Raw genomic sequence first — 17,746 nt, 5'->3', positions numbered from 1 at the left:
AGAGAACAGGAAATATTTCCTCTCTCTATTTTCCTTTACTTATGCAGTCAGGTTGTGCAAGCATTTAACTTATTTTTCTGATAACAATAACTATTCGGCTTCTTTAAAAATAAAGATACTAGATTTTCTTGGTGTTCTTAGCATACCAGGATGTTTTGCCCTACTGTTGCTAAAGTAAAGAACTGACCTTTGACATACAAAACCTCCCCTTACACCCCCCACTTTTGCCTCTCTTCTCCATCTTACTTCTGGATTTGGCCAGGCTAAGTGGCATAAAAATTAAATTGAAGCAGACCGACAAGGTCATTGTTCAGGAACAAAAGCTTATACTTGGGTTGGATGGTGAATCAGGGTTAAGTGTTTGTATCATTTTATTCTGGCAAGCTGTTCTCATAAAATTATAGGCTAAGGTGGCACTTATAGGCGTCTCTTGATCTCATGCTGGATATCTCAAAGATCATCTGGTTTATGAAGTTTTCATCATTTGGGGCAGAAATGTCACAGATATTTAACCTGGAACACAGAACATTGTCTTTTAGATTTGAGAAGACATCCTTGATTCAAACTGTTTACTCATAGTTTCAAGTCTGTAAACAGCCCACATTTAAGGATGGTTAGTTCTGAGGTATCCACTGTGTAACTCCCACCTGAAATATACTGAAATCTGCTTGTAATAAATTCAGGTGTAATGAAAATCCTCTTTATTATGAAGTCAAATTAAAGCCTGTATCTGTTCAGTGTGTTGCAGTGGTTTTTATTATGTTACTCTGCAAAGGACTTTCTCTCTGGAATGTAATAAAGACCTAGGAAGTTCCCCTAAACTGAAGAGCTGATAAAAACCTCAGTCACTCCCACAGTCATGATATGAAAGTACAACCACTGGCAAAGTTCCTGGCAGCTCTGTGGTAAAGTAAATAAAGCATTTACTGCTACTCTTTTTGATTCAAAAGTGAAAAGAAAAGCTTGACAGTCCTTCAGTGACCAGTAGAATGAAAAGGAGCTATTCCATGTCTTTCTAAGTACACAAAATCATGCTGATACTAAAGCCAACCATGAAAGAAAAAAAAAAAAACTTCCATGTTGGAAGGAGGGGGGGGGGGAAGGGCAAGGGAAAGGGAAGAAGGAGTGCTGGGGAAGACCCTAATCCTTCTACTTGTGCCCCAGAAAATCCTATGAGAGTTGATGCTATAGGCCACAATTATTATTAATGCATATGAGCTTTACTTATGAACTGTAATTTGTTACAGGGAGTATAACCATCCCTAATATTTTTGGTGGTAAATTATGGCTTTCATTTGAAATTCCTGATAAATGGCTTGGGATGGAAGAGATTCTCTAAGAATGTCCAGGGGTAGAGACAGTAAGTATAATGGCTGCCCTGGGAGCAGGAGCTCATGCTGCAGGGAAAACCTGGGGTCAGGGCTTGTGCCTTCAGATGTTTTTTGGGGAAGATAATGGCATAACACTCCAGGAAAGCCCACTGCCACTTTGGACCAGTTGCAACCAAGGACAATCCTTAAGAAGGCTTTCCTGATGGCAAGGGGAGAGATGGCAGGGTTGTAGGAGTGGATGTTTGGAGCTTGTAGCTCCTGTAGGAAGGCCAAATGTATGTCCTATTCCTCACTCCTTCCCTCCATGTGCAGTTGCAACATGTTTGTTTCTGGGACATGTTAGGTTTACTGCAAACATGTATAGGACCATTGGCTTCTGATGTGTGAGCGTGCCAAGTCATTACAAGCATCTTAACCATGCTCCTGGACATGAGAAACCAGAGCACTGTCATGTTACTGTCATGTTACTGTTAAAGTAGCTTCCCTGAGGAACAATGTATACATATACGAAGTATCATAATACCAGTTTGCCTGGAAAATGTTAGGTGAATAGTGTGCTCCATAGGTACTCTGAAGTATCTGTCCATTCCATTAGCATATGGCTTGAATTCTGCCTAGCTTTACTGAAGTTGACAAATAGTTCATCTTTTTCTTATTAATTGAATTAATAAAATATACAGCAAACACTAGTGCTTTATAACTGGCTATTTTTTTCAGTCACTACTATAGCATGATAGAATTGTATTTACTATAGTTAATGATTAATCCTACACAAACTATATATTGTTTTGTCATGTTACTATTGCCTCTACTGTACTACTCATACTACTTTAAGAAGCTTACTTAAGTGTAATTGACAATGATGTGGGATCAAATACAGTCTAACTGGTTTGCAAGCAATAACCATGGTATGATTTATTTTTTTTAAAGTAATCAGAGAACAACCTTGTATTTGAAATGCTTAGTCTATATTTAAAATGCTTATTTCATATAACATATATAAAGTAATTATGTAGTTACACATGACACAACTTGGGTTGTGGAATTTTATGACATAATATTTTACTTACTTTTTAGTAAGTTAATGTCCTAAAGGCAGTTCAATTGCTTTACCATTTTTGAAGTGTTACTAATTAAAGATAGTTGAAACAGCATATCTAAATCTAACTACAGCAAAAGCTGGAGGTGCAGAAATAAATACCTGATTTGATGAATAACCTCAGTATTATTGGTGTAGGCACATCCAGACTGTCAATAGTTTGTTTAAGAATATTTGCTTCCACAGCAAATGTAAATTGAAGTCCCTTCTTCTTGTTAAAGTGGTCAGAGAATAATGTAGAGTTTTGTCCTACTCTTGCTTCAGGAAAATGGGAGGCCAGATCTCTTTTTCCTCCTCTAGAAGGTATTGAGCAGGGACATATTGATTCAGCAAAGACACAGCACATGGTACTTTCACTGTAGAATAGTGAGGGAGAAAAAGCAAATGTTAGATTAACACTTCTTTGTACCTGTAAAGCCATGGGAGAGGCCATCAGTCTTTTGGGATAGTGGAAAAGACAGTGTTGAACACAAAATGTCCTCTTCACATTTTTTTTTTCACCTATAAGAGCATTATGAGTGTTGTCACTTCCTTCATTTCTGTTCCTCACTGTTTTATTATTGTCGTATTAGACCTTAATCTGTCTCTTTAGAGACCTTTCTTTTTCATCATCTATCTTATGTTATAGTAGTTAACAAATAGTGCATACAGTGTCCATAATACTTTATTTGGTTTTGCACAACTTATACATTGTAGTTGAGCAAATAAAACTTGTTCCATTTGCTGTAGGTAAACCCTTCCCCATTTCCCCATTTCATGAGGATCTATTTTTAAAGTATATGTTTCCTCCCTTGGCAATGGCTCTGCTTCTAAGAGCAAGGGCAAATACAGCAGAAATGGCAGAAAACTCATGCCAACTGTCCATTGAGGAGAGCATAGGGGCAGGGAGAGAGCAAAATCTGGTACCAGAGAAGAGAAATACAACTGGAAAGCATGGGCAGAACCAAAGTCCTCACAAATAAGGATGGTGATGTCACTGGCAAACTTTTTCATCTCCATGTTCTGTTGTCCTGTTTCATTCTTTAGAATTTTACTTCTGTCTTTTCAGTCTATCCTTCCTGTTCCATTTCATACTGAGATAATAACAGAGGTGTAAAATTTGTTGGGAAACAAACAAAGCAACCAAAACCAGGGCATTGTGCACTGGACTAATTTCTATGTTCAGCAGCTCATTGAAAACATGCAACATTGTTTGTTGTTGGTCCAATTTATAGTTTTCATATCTGTGCTCACCCAGAAAAAAAGTAACTTTAGCCATTGGGGAGGACAGCATTGCTATGATGACTAATGAAAAAGCCCTTTGTTGATAATTGGGCATTGACTCTTCCCTTGTTCTTCTGCATGAATTCATACACCATACTGTCCTCCATTTACAAACTCATACTGTGGAATACACTGTCTTCTAATAGCTGCTCTTTGAAATTATGACCTCCTTTTCATCATTTGCAGAAGCAGAATGTATTTAAATCCTTGCACTCCCAGAGTTAAGAAAGGCAGTGTTCAGAGGAGGGCCATGTTGCAACAAAGGGGCAGGAAGGATGAAGCTAGGTTCCCTGTGCTATAAATCTGAGCACTGTGGGTGTAGGATGTGCAAAGAGTGATAGTTTGCAAAAGAAGATGAAGATTATAGCTGTTCTCACAAAAGCAGAGCAGACTTTCAGAGTGAACAACTGTAACTGATCTTTTTAACTCTTGATTTGGATCATGCATCTAACACTGCTCACCTTTTTCCTTTAAGAAATCTAAGCATACCCACCACTATTCCCCAAATGAGCCTACCTACTGTATGAAGAATGTAGATAAATAATAGCAATTATCCTCCTTGGTGCATTACTCTGACTTTGCCTATGACTTTTTCTTGGGTCAGATTGAATTGGATGACTTAATGGCAGTGGACAACAGAAGTTTAAACAGTTGCTTTATGGAAAAACTCATTTAGATGACTGAAAACATATGTATGGTTGAGTTTATAGATTAAGAAAGGAAAAATCTGTATTTTATAGATACCATAGATGTATTTTTATAAACATAAAGGATGTTCATACAAAGTATGTACTGTTTCTGTATTTATTTGTTTTTCTTTGTAGCAAAATAAATGCGTGGTTCTCCTGTAAGCCTAAAAGCGATATCTTTCTTCCTCATTGTATAATTCTTGATCTGAGTGGCAGGGAGTCTTGTGAACCATTTTGAGTCAATGTAAATTTTATAAATTGCATTCCCTTTTCCACTATTCCCATGAAAAAGGTATTCAGCTAGATGAACACTCTTGGAAAATTTTAATAGGACCCTTGAAATCTGCTTGAATTCAGCTTCTTTTTAAAAAATCTCTTTCTAATGGAAGCTGTGAAAGTATCAGAGATTTTTATGCCTTAGAGGCATTTTTTCTTCTATACATAATGGTGAAACTCCACTGTTATAATATATGGGTGTTTAAAATATCCTTTTTGTAAAATTGAAGTTCCTGCTTAGAAGTATGTGAGTTGGGCACTTTTTGTTTGTTTTGTGTGACTTTTATTATTCCTGTTCAGTATTCAGATGACACTCATAGCACTTTCTATATTTGTTTTTCAGTCTTTCGCTGGCCCAAGTCTTGAAAGTGAAGATTTCAACATACCTCCTATAACTCCTCCGTCATTGCCTGACCACTCACTGGTACACTTGAATGAGATGGAGTCTGGATACCACTCTCTGTGTCATCCAATGAACCACAACGGCCTCCTTCCATTCCACCCACAAAACATGGATCTACCCGAAATTACAGTTTCCAACATGCTTGGCCAAGATGGGACACTGCTTTCCAATTCCCTGTCTGTGGTAAGCATTTTTAGTCTTTAGTCTGTACTGCTTTAAGTTATAAAAATGTGGATATACAGACCTGGGGCCATCTCCTGCACCACTGAAGTCATGGAGTAAGCTGGTCTGGCTCTGGTTTTTACATCATTACTGACTCTGAAATATTCCTCCCACTGGAGGCAGTGGGGTTTTACAGATGAATTCATCAAAGCCAGGATGATACCCACTGCCTTGATATTACCCTGCCTTACAAGGATGTAAATAATGACAAAAGCAGGCCCAAGGCTTTGATTTCATTGGAGCAGGATTTGGATCCAGATGGCTGTTGTTCTGTATTTTTTCTTATGAGGCTCTTTCCATTCTAATTTGCATGTACTGAGAGATGTACAAAAATTTAATATCTCCTTTCTTGTTTACCACACGTTTGGAAAACAGCAAATGTTATTTCTGATTCTAGGCCAAATCTTATAGCCTTTTTACAGTTCCCAGTCCTTAGCCAGCCAGAATCCAATTGAAATGACTGGACGGTTTGCTTATAAAATCTGTCAGATATTCATTATGGTCGTAATCTTGGGAAGCCTGATATTATAAATCACTTCTTTGAATGTTAAATTGCTTGCAACAACTGCAGAGCTACTTTACATGTTACATTTTCAAGTGGACTCTACAAATAATTAGTATACGTCCTACATCCCAGCTCCAGACAAGATCTTTCTACAGAGGAGGCCGTTATTTCATGTTGACATAGAATTCTAAACCAAAGAGTGAAAAATCCCATGGAAGAGGATGGGGCCTGATGTTGTGTGGGGCTGACATGACTTCAGGCATTATGCTAGATGTAACTGCAGACCTAGATAGACAAAGCTAAGGATTTGCTCTTCCAATTGTCTGGGCTTCTCTCCAGGAGAATCAGAAGCTTAGGGAGCTGTGTCCCATCTGGGAGGCTATATGTGTAGACACTGAGGCTGTTACAGCTTCTATCTTGCTAGCTCTCCACTACGTTGCCTAAAAAAATTAATAAAGCAGGCCTGTGAACCTGCATGAGATCTGACAGCATGTGGAGCAGCATGTAGATGTCTGGGGACTGAGAGATCTGAGCTCAGCTCTCTATTAGACCCTCAGACTAACAGTCCCAGAGACGAGCTGGGAAAGCTGTGGTGGACAAGGAACTGAGGATGTGAGCTGGCAGGAAAACAGTTAGTTTACATAAAAAAATCTGCCTTGTCACAGGGCTTGATTGCAACTTAATTAAAATAAAGCTTCCTTGATTTCAAGGAGCTCTGCATTCCCTTTGAGGATGTCCAACAAGCTGTACTGCAGGGGGCTAGTCTTGGCTTCTTAGTGCTGCTTAGTTGTTATTGATTTACAAGGATGTTGCATGCTTTGTGTTTGAGGTCAGAATCTGACCCCAGGGTTATGTTCAATAATAGGAGGTAGGGGAGAGGAAGATTTTAATGCAGAAATATAAATATTCTTCATGGAAATGTTTTGAATTTTACTTGCATTTCTACTAAACTGATAGCATGCATTAAAGAACATGAGCTAAATAGTATACAGGGTTCTCAGGATCATAACTATGAAAGGACCTGACAAAGTAAGAGGAGCTCATGACATTCCAGTCAAGACAAGCAGTATTTCATTGGACTGACCTCTTTGGAGCCATGGTTATGGCTGAAAACTATGCGTTCTTTTAAGCTCTGATGTTCCACATTAACCTCTCACAACTGGCTCTGAACAAAGGGCCTTGAGAGTTTGTAGATCATCACAGTAAATTATTGCATCAAGGGCAAATAAATAAATAAATAATAATATAACTAGACATTTTTGCTATTGGGACTTAGTGTAGGTCAGAAAAAAATGAAAATCAGAACTCAGGGAAATATGCATTAAATTTAAATAGTCATTTCTCAGGATTGATTCAATAAATAAAGCATGATCCTTGAAGCATCATGGGCTAACTCCGCTGTTATCCCTAACTTTCACCCCCTTTACACATAAGAGAGCCTGTTAACTAGCAGTAGTTTTAGCTCAAGCTGTCTTGTCTGTCAAGGGGATTAAGCTACATCTCACATTAGTACAACTGGTAGGATGTTAACACCACAATTTTGTACAGCTCAAGTACTGTTTTGCAGTATGGTTCCTCTGATTTGAATTTGATAACAAGAGGAATTAACGTGAGGGAGATAATTTAAGTTAATACTTCAGTGAATTCAATGCCTTCTTCAGTGAATAGAATGGTTACATCGTCCTTTTGGCCTTCCATTGTTTAAGAAAGACAAGATTTTGTAGGTTTAGCATTCTTTATAATCCAGAACCTTTACAACATTTCTTCTTTAGTATGACTCTTTTCTCCTGCTATTACTCATCTCTAAGTTCTAAGTTTCCTTTTTACTATATTGCCAAGCTCTGATCTACTCAACAAGTATTTGCCTAAATCACTTTTATATTGCCTCACATAGAAAATAATGCATAAGTTTCTCCAATCTATCTAAACCCTTGGTTTCATATAATTTCTAGTATATCAGCTATCACTTAGAGTATTTGGAAACCATATATCTTGCTTCATTTTTTCAGGGCACTAATGAGTATTTTTAGAAAAAATTATTCTTAGAAATTAATCTGTTGGCTGTTCTCTATCCCCAATTAATTTCACATCTTCAGCAAATTTTACTTATACTGGAACAAATTCAGCTGCGGTGCAATGTGCATCTGATTGAATTTGTTCCTTTTTATTTTTTTTAATTTCAACATATTTACTTTTAGCCAGTTTTTAGCTCTTGTTTGTATTTTAGAAATGATGGCTACCTTTTGTCACTGTTAGAACCAATGAGTGGTTTTCAGTTGCTTTTTTATAGACAAAGCATTAATTAATGCTAGCCAAATGAGAGAAAGGAAGCACAGTGAGCTCAAAAACAAAATTGGAAAATAATTTGTACACTGTAGCATTTCTCTTTCATCTCAACTACCAGGTGTTTTCAGATGAGGATTTCCATTATTTTGGAGAGATTGAAAATTGAGGATTTAGCCCTACTAAAAATCCTTCAAAACTCCCTTGGTTTCATACTGTACAGAACTCTCTCCAAGCTTCAAATGAAATCCCTTTGAGTAAGGATTGCAGGATTTACCCCAAGCTCTGTAAGCATTCTCCTCTGTGGAAGTGCTTAAACACACACAATAAGAACCCACTCCTGGCTCAGTGAATTCTTATTAGGGATCAGCTTCTTACAGATTTTTTACACTGTGGGAATTCTTTCTGAAAAATTTTACAATGCTGGGAGATGAAAATTTCCCATTGCCATTTACTGTCTGACACTTAAATTCGGAATTAACCTCCTTTGAAGTTTTTTAGATTGATCGAAGTTCCTATCGCACCCCCGGTACTTTAAAATTAAAAAAAAAAAAAAAAAAAAAAAGTTGCTAGAATTTCACTTTCTCAGTATTTTGCTGTCAGGTCATATATTGGCTTCTATGTTTATTTATTCCTGTTTTCGTCTTAGGTGACATACTGGCATATACCTACATACACACATACATTTATACTATGCTGTCACATACAGATTTCTTTAGGTGCTCATTATATCTGATATTTGTATTGACTACTGGGGGCAGAGAATTCTGTAGAATTCATGCAGAATATAAGTATGGCAACATGGTCCAGCCTTAGCATGGTGGAGCTCTAGTGGGAGCTCATGTGGGAGCTCTTTAAAGTCCTTCTTCAAAATGGACATGACTTCTATTCCTGCTTCTTAAGTGTGTTCGATGAGATATGGCTATAGCTGTTTAATAAAAATCTCTTGATGGCTCTGTAGGCATGTTTGTTTTTATACGATGGAATAACGATACCTTCCCAATGTACTACACTTGAAGGTAGTCCCATGTAGGTTAGGTTCAGTTGGGTCTTCACCAACCAGTACTTCTCTGCATAAATTTTCCTGAAATATTCCAAGAACCACAAGAAATACCTTTTCAACATTTACAAATAAATGCATGTATATACCATCCTTATAAGAATGTACATTTATCTGTAAAAATGCTTCTGGATGTGTTGTACAGAATGAATTTTACTGTGTGTTCTTTTTATCAACAAAATTATACACATTTCAGCTTCCTTAGTATATCCTATAAATGGTCACATTTATGGTCACTTTTTTTCCTTAAGAAACCAGGGATGAAATCAGTGTTGTTTTTATATACAGGGAAAAAAAAAAAAAAACCACTATTTTTGGAATGCTTTCATTTATGACATTTGTGCTAATCTTTTTGAAGATGTTGCTCATGATGGTATACTATAGAAAATTTGCAAGAAAGAAATAAAAGCAATTTCAATTTCTTGGAATGCTTCACATTTCTGGGTTTGAACTTTAAAGTGGAAAAGATGTTAAAAGGCAATAAAATCAGGGGATTTATTTCCCAAATGCTTTACTTGTGCTGGCAACAAAAGCCAGCATAATGTATATACTTAGGTTTATTGTCATTTTTAGTATACAGTCAAGGCACACTTTGAATTCAAAGGCTACTGTACAACTGTTTTGACAACGACCACATCAGTAGGTAATGTGCAGGACATATGAAACTGAAGTAAAAATGTTTCTTTAGGTCTATAGGGAGTACAGTACATCAATGAATTCAGATATATTAGAGCAGCATGAATTTCTAATATGTTGCTCTTATGGAAAAGACCACTGGCATATTGAATAATGCTGCTTTCAAAGCAGAGCAGAAAATGTGATTACAGACAATTTCATTGCTGTTTTTAAAATAAATATTTTCAAAATCTTGAGGTATTTTATTTCATGTAATGCATAAAATATGTAACAGTGGACTAGAGTTAAAGATCTTCGAGGACACCAAAGAGTAGGTGATGTCAACTATAACTATTCAGATGTGGAATAATAGAAACATTAGTTTAGAATAAAATGCATGTCACAAAGGCCTATGTCCTTCTATAGAAAAAAAAAAAAAAGAAAAAAAAAGCAATAAAGAGCCTTTTTTTTCACACTGTGACAGAAGAATAAAGGCAATGAATAATTATTTAACATTTTGCCCCCATTCATCAAAGCCCAATTACATTATACTTTTTCATGAATTATATTTTTTAGATATGCAACCCATGAGAGAGTAATATCTTAAACAAAATGTGGCACTATAGAACACAGAGGAAAAGCAGACAGCTACTTTTTTTTTTTCATTTTTCATCTCAGGTGGAATGAAGCTAGTATTTCTTATTCATAGTACAGTTGCTAAGAAATCCAATACAGGAGGTTGTTGTTGTAGCTGGTATGTATTTAAGAGATTTTGTTTTTACAGCTTCATACATTTTAGTTTAAATTCAGTATTCGTGACTCATCTTGAGGCTGACCTATATGGTTGATTTTTTTGTCACCTTTAAGCATTAGTGCAAACTACTGAGTCAAACAGAAATTTTTTGTTGCTGATGAACAAAATGAATAACTTTCATAACAAAACAATGTATTTGTCCCTTCTTCTAACCTAAGTGTTGAGATTTGCATCATGCTTGGATATTTTTTCTTAGCTTGTATTGCATGCTAGTGGTAGGAGATAGTTTTAGTCTCTGGTGAATACTTCACATTTGTGCCTCATTACCAGGCTCTGGTCTTCAGTTTACATCAAAATTTACTGTTATGCTACACAGACCTGCTGCTACCCCAAATTTTATTGCAGTGAATTATTGCCATCAGAACCACGAAATCATAAAGCTAAGGTCATGGAATACCTTGTGTAAAAGTATTTATTTATTTTTTTCTCTTGTTAAGCAACTTTTTATTGCTTAATATATATATATATATATTTTTAGACATAATTTAGAAGCTGGATTTTCTCACTGAAATAAGCCTTGTTCGACAAAAGGTTACAGTAGTTAGTGCATGTTTTGTCAAGCAGCCTAACTGTAGGGACATACAACCAAATCTTCAGCTGATGTCAGTTGGCATGACTTTATTGTCTTCACTGGAATTATGATGATTTATTCTGTCCAGGGCTCTGGGACATCACGTTTATCATTCCTTATGTTTGATGTCTGCTGTATGTTTTGTCATCAGTAAGGCAACAGATACGTAGAGGAGCTGACTGAGATGTAACTTGATCAGCAGGTAAATATGTGCATACTGCGTATCACCTATCAGAAGACTATCCACTGTGCTAAAAAAAAAAAAATCATATCTACAAATTACAGCTGTATAAAATCAGACTGGAAACAAGGCACACATTTTTAACAGTGATAGAGATTTACCATTAAGATAATATACTGTGGGAGGTGGTAGGTTCTCCGTAACTGAGGATTGAAATCAAGATGAGGCATCTCTCAAAAAGATGTCATGGAGCTAGGACTGGTCTAATGACCCTCCAGCTGCAGCCATGGCATCAAAACTTTCTTGTGTCCCCTGGGGACAGTAGACATAAGGACACACATGCATGTTAGAGGGGATGCCATGGGTAGCACCCCAGCTGGTAGCACCTCTGCAATTGTCTCCTCCCAGTGGAAAAACAGCATAGTGGTAACAACCACTCTGTGGTTGCAGGCTACCAATGGACTCCGCCTTCTTGAGGTCAACTAGGGCTAGAAGTGCTGTGAGAATTTTTGTGGCTAGTGTTTTTCATAAGCTTTTGTTTTGTTTTGTTTTTTGTTTTTTTCTGATCTTAAAGTACCTGGAAAAGCTCCTTTCTTTCTGTAAATACTAAGAACTTACATTAAAGATAGATCAGATAAACATTGGCTCATTACCGCAGGAAAAAAAAAGGAAAAAGTACACAAATGACCAGCAGTCAGTCTGTCTGTCTGTCTTTCTTTCTTTCTTTGTTTCTTTCTTTTTTTTTTTTCTTTTTTTCTTTTTTTTTTTTTTTTGAATAATTCCAGGTCTCATTTTTAAAACTGACACTGAAGCTGTTGATTTACTCTAAGTTCAGAAATACAGCATTCTGCTTATTTGAGTATGGTTGTTGAGACTCCATGTAGCTCATGCATTTCACAAATTAAGTGGGGAAACAATTTCAGTGTAATTTCAACAAGAAATAACAAGGTGGCATATTTTTATTTTGAAAACTGCCTTCTGTAGAAGATGCTTTGGTGAACTTCTTTCATAGCAGTTACCCATTGTCTAAACAGGATTTTATTTGCTTCATACAAACACAAAACAAAATTCATGTAGCAGTATTAATTGTTTCTTTAACCAGATCCTGTGGCATAGGCACAGGCTAAGACACGATGAATGTGGCGCAGAGAGAAAGCCTTCAGTTGCGGGTGGTAGATTATACAGCACCTGACTTGTGAAGTACTCACAGGAGTGATTAATGCATAAGCAGCATCATAGCTGCAAGTGTCAAACAAAACAGATAATAGAGTATGCAAATAGAGAAAACATAACTCTCAGAAAATGTCAGAAATTCAGGGGTTCCAGCAGCAGAGATTGTTGACTTTAATCTGCTGCTTTTAACATCGCATGTAGTTGTCGAGAACAGCAAGATAATGAAATGTTTCTGAAGACTAAGTCTCTGGGAAAAAAGAAAAAAAAAAGTTAGTGATCTTAAGGCCTATAGATGGAATAGAAATGAAATGCCTTTCTCAAAAACTGAGAAGGTGCTTCTGTGAAGACAAAAAGGAAGGAGAAGCCCACAGTGCAGATTAAAAGGAGAGTTTTGTGCATCAGGTGGAACAGCCTCTCTTTCCACCTGTTTTCATTATTTAAATGGATGTATTTGCATTGCTTGAAATGCTGAAGCAGTTGAGAAGACTGCACACCCGGCATGTATTTGTACAGTGTTCATCATCTCAGCCCATTGTGTTATCTTGTTCAGGAAGTAGAAAGATATGTTTTATGGCCGAAACTCCAGTACGGTTTGCAGTGTTTTAACTCGGTCTGTCATTTGCATGCTGGAAGTTCACTTGTGCTGCATGACTGTGCTGAAGGCTGGGGCAACAGCAACCCAGAGCTTAATGCTGGTGTTACCTGTTAGAATGGAGCATGAATTCATAGAGTCATAAGTATTTAGCATTTTTTTTTAATTTACTTTGAAAAAAAAGATCATATTTTTGTCTTTCTTAATTTTTCAGATTTGAACAAATATAAGAGGTTCAACTAATAGTCTCATACTGTTTCTCAACTGTTTTAATGGTTTTGCAGTACTCTTAAGTGTCATTATTTCAGTTTTCCATCAACATGATTTGCCCAGAGAAGATGGGCAAATGCCCCCTCCCTGAAGGTGTTCCTGTCCTGGGCCTGTCCCCTCCCAGCTCTTGCTGCACCCCCAGCCTGCCCGCTGACAGGACAGAGCGAGAAGCTGAAAAGTCCTTGGCTTGGTGTAAGCACTGCTCTGCAACAATTAAAACATCAGCATGTTATCAGCGCTCTTCTCATCCTAAGCCAAAACACAGCACCCTACCAGCTGCTAGGAGGAAAATTAACTCCGTCCTAACTGAAATTAGGACAGGCCCTGGGAAACCTGGTTTGGTGGGTAGCATCCTTGCCTATGGCAGGGGGGTTGGAACTGGGTGATCTTTAAGGTCCCTTCCAACCCAAGCCGTTTTATGATTCCATGAATATCGTTAGGACTTTTTGCAGCAACAAGTATAATACTGCAGGAAGAAAGGTTTCTGCTTGGCAGTGTTTTGAGATTTGGAGAAAACAAAACAAAACAAAAAATAACGTTTCTTATTTTATTCCTTGTTCTTTCTCAAGGCAACTATGAAATATTTAAAGTGTAAGGATCTCTATTGCTGCCCAGTCACCTCAGTAACAAAAAGGTTCATTTTAGCTTGGTGTCTGTCTATTTGTTTCCTCCATCAATAACACAAAATCTGTACAGATACACTATATAAATGTCCTTTCTTATGTAGGGATTCTCTAGGGACAGCATGTAAACCTTTAACCTCCACTGCTGGAGTAATCCTGTATTTCAGCCAAATGCAGACAACTGAGGCTCTCGTCTATGTAGCCTCAGTCACAAACCTGTTTTGAACTGCATTCATGGCATGTTTTAAATCGGACAGTAAAGATATGAAAATGAATGTTCTTAATTCGTTTTCTGTGCATTTCATTGATGAATATAGTTGCAAAAAAAGGACTTAAAGCATGTAAGGTCATCAATAAGCCTTATGGAGAGTGGAACATCTCTAATACATGCTTGTGCATATCTTTCAATTACAAAACCCTCAAAAATTAACCCTTTCAGGGTAACAAAGACATTCCAGTTTATTGCGTATGATTGGAGTGTATGCAACATTACTCTTTGAACCAACATACAGAGAAAGATGAGACCTTCCTTGGTCTCTTGTTGCATGCAGTGGTGGAGATGTTACAAGTGGTGACATGGCACTCTATGCACCTGCCCTGACTTGGAGATGGTGAGGACTGTAGTTCTCAGGGTACATATATATAGATACACATATATGCATGTATATATATATATGTATGAGCATATAAAAGTGTGTGTGTGTATATGTGTCACACTGTTAATCATTGAAGCCCTCTGCTGGAAAGGAAATGTAAAAGACAGGATGTAACATCTGCAACATGGCCCTTGACCCCCAAATGTGTATCCACATTGTGTGATAAACAGGGACTGAAACTAGTGACAAATTACTGAAATGCAGATTTAATCAATGGTTGCATTACAGAAAGATTTTACTAAATCTCTGGGTTATGGGTGATGTTGCAGTGCCTGAGAGTTAGTAACTTTAACAATAGGTACCTTTGCTATTTGAGTTAATAAAGGAAGTAGCCTAGTTGCCAAAGTGAGATATGGCATACCTAATGGATGACCAGAGGAAGCTACACCAAATCCCATCTTCAGAATTCTACTTCTCTACCAGTGGTGATAATGGAGTACAGGTACCTTTACTTCATCCTTATAAAAGTTATCTTAACTGAAAAAAATGTTTGAAATTAGATGCTTTGGTCCTTTAGCAAAAAAGCCCTGTGCATGGGGGATTTACAGGATCAGGACCTAGATGCATCTCTTCTTTTCTTCAGAGATGGGACTTCCTTCTAATACACTTTAAGATTACTTTCATTCACACATAAAGAATTTCAGAGATTAACTCAGTAACTAAGCTTCAGTTTCCTACATATGCCCTAATACTCAAGCGTGGGATCCCAGTTTAATGAATTTTACTGTACTCTTCTTTCTTACGAAGTAGCAAAAAAGTGTTTAGTGCAATAGGCTTAGTGCTGATCTGGATATTAAGTGTAGCTTAAGTTGCCGAACAGAAAGTATACAGTGTAAAATAACCACTGGCAAAACTTTATTTTTTTATTTTTTTTTCTCCACAGGAAAGATAAACCATAGCATTTTAAATGCTAGCAGCACTTCACTGTTTTGTAAGGCCTTTCTTGTGTCTTGAAGTGCTTTGTAGTTGGTAATTAGCTAAGAAGGTAATGTACTAATAATGGTACAAATAGGTATTTGCAGTATCAGCCCCTGATATCTGTCAGGTATTATATTGTAGAATAGAAAGACATTTACTTGATTAAAAAAAAAAAAACAACAACAGTAAAATGTAATGCACAATATACAAATACAGCTGAGTCCCAAGCTGAAAAAGGCTGAAAGAGACAAATCTTAAGGGAGGGGAAGAAGATGACTCTACCTTATAGGACCCATAATAATGAAAGTATTACCAGGAGCTGATTTCATCCGTGATGATCAGTAATACAAAGGTGGGCGGTAATGTGGTGAGAGATAACTTTCAATATTAGAACTAGCAAAAGTCTGCAAGTATAATAAAGAAAGGAATTAGCAGCCATGTGTTACACATGTAATATGAAGTAATTATAGTGTCTGCATAAAATGATAGCTGAGACCTTTAAGCTATCACACAACCTGAAAGTGATACTACAGCCTTATCTAAGGGCCAATGAAAACATATGAAGGTGGTTTCACTTGCCCTTGAAACACAGTGACCTCTGGGGAGAAATGAAGCATCTGTTTTACCACACATTTTGATGCTCCAAGGCCCCAGACTCCCAATCCCGTGCCTTACAGGCCAGTTGCAGAGCACACGTGTTTCTTCTCACTTGCCATCAGCTTTCACAAATGCAACGAGGAGAAAACACATGCAAGGAAAGCTCTCAGCCTGGGGCCTGGCCTATGTAATTTTAATTGTGGCTGGCATTGTTGCACTAACTTTGCTGTTCGTGGCTTCTGCCTCTGAATTGCTCCTTTAGTGGCTGAAAATCTCACTGTGATTTTCAGAAGTGCTCTTGTACAGCGTTGATCCTGTCCGCCTCTAGCAGGGGCTTTCCCAGAGTTTCAGCAGAGACAGAGATAGTCCTAAAGCAGACACTTCCTTTTTATATATTAATTGGGAAAATTCAGACTTCAGATTACATCAGATTATAGGTCTGTTGTTGTAAGTGGTTGTCAGTGGTTGTCAGTGGTTGTCTCTGCCTTCATGATTCTAAAATTATTTTCTGTGTGTAACATTTTAAAAAGTAGTGCAAGTTGTTACAAGGCTGAAGAGGAAAAATGGTGTGTTGTTTTAGAACAATTTATATTTTGATTATCGTATAATTAAAGACATACTGCAAAGCTGTACTAGAGGGAAAAGTTACACGTGTAACCTGGCCTCGTGGATCTTGGCTCACTGCAGAGTTAATGCTGTGTTACTTACCAAATAACAGAAATTAGTGCAGCAGGAACTTGAGGTTCCCTCCTTAATCTAGTCCAACGGAGGACTTTAAAAGGTCATCTGCCCATAAGCAGAATACTCTGTATGTTTGTCATTTCTGACAGATGTTTGTCTAACTTATTTTTTAGAGAATTCCTCTAATGGAAGTGGCACAGGTTCCTCAGGCAAACTCTGGGTACACTTCCTCAACCTTAAAATTTCACCTACTTCACTGTATACTTAAAACCCAGCAGTCAATGGAGGTTAACACAGACCATTTACTCTTTTCAGCTGTCTTTTATTTATTTTTATTTTTCAAGTGTTTATATATGTATTTATAAAATGTATATTTATCTAAGAATGAATGATAGGTAATAGATGTTGATGGAACAGCTAGGAAATAAATAATCAGGAGGATGTATATTAACTCAGACTGTTTTGGTTCACAGCTGACTTGACCATTTAAGAAACAGTAGAAAAATAATCAGCTTTTCCCAAATCTTATTAGCATGTAATCATTATCCAGATCGCATTAGCCTGTAACCTACACTGAGAAAATAACTCTTCTTGAAGGTTCAGCTATAGTGTGCTATTTTATGAAATTGTTTATGTGCATATTTTCAGTATGATACTTATTTATCACCATCCATTACTTAGAAAGTTAGTCTGAAGCAATAGATGTTTATGATACTTAAGGAATGTCACTGCAAGTAATGGGATAAAAATAAGCAATGGGTGAAGGTTAAGGAGAAAGCCCTGTAATGTCATCCAAATAGTCTGCAGGTAGTGTTAAAGCACTGGAACATATATGTATGGGAAAATCTTGCAATGGCTGGAAGATGGGCTGGATGATTTAACAGGCCTTTCTTTGAGATGTAATTTCTATAACTGGTTGATACA

General features: G+C 37.1%; 1 protein-coding gene across 7 annotated transcripts in view; it reads left to right on the top strand.

Moving 5' to 3' along the window:
- The window catches only part of TOX (thymocyte selection associated high mobility group box), a 221,339-nt gene that overhangs the window by 124,890 nt on the left and 78,703 nt on the right, over positions 1-17,746 (top strand). For all 7 annotated transcript variants that reach the window (XM_080578982.1, XM_080578987.1, XM_080578983.1 and 4 more), the window contains one exon: positions 5,002-5,244. In XM_080578982.1, coding sequence (XP_080435108.1) covers positions 5,002-5,244 — 243 coding nt within the window. The remainder of the gene's footprint in view (positions 1-5,001; positions 5,245-17,746) is intronic.

This window comes from Anser brachyrhynchus, assembly GCF_964034855.1.
Source record: "Anser brachyrhynchus genome assembly, chromosome: 2".
NCBI lineage: Eukaryota > Metazoa > Chordata > Aves > Anseriformes > Anatidae > Anser > Anser brachyrhynchus.
The sequence above is the reverse complement of the archived record's forward strand: the minus strand, read 5'-3'. Positions and strand labels throughout refer to the sequence as shown.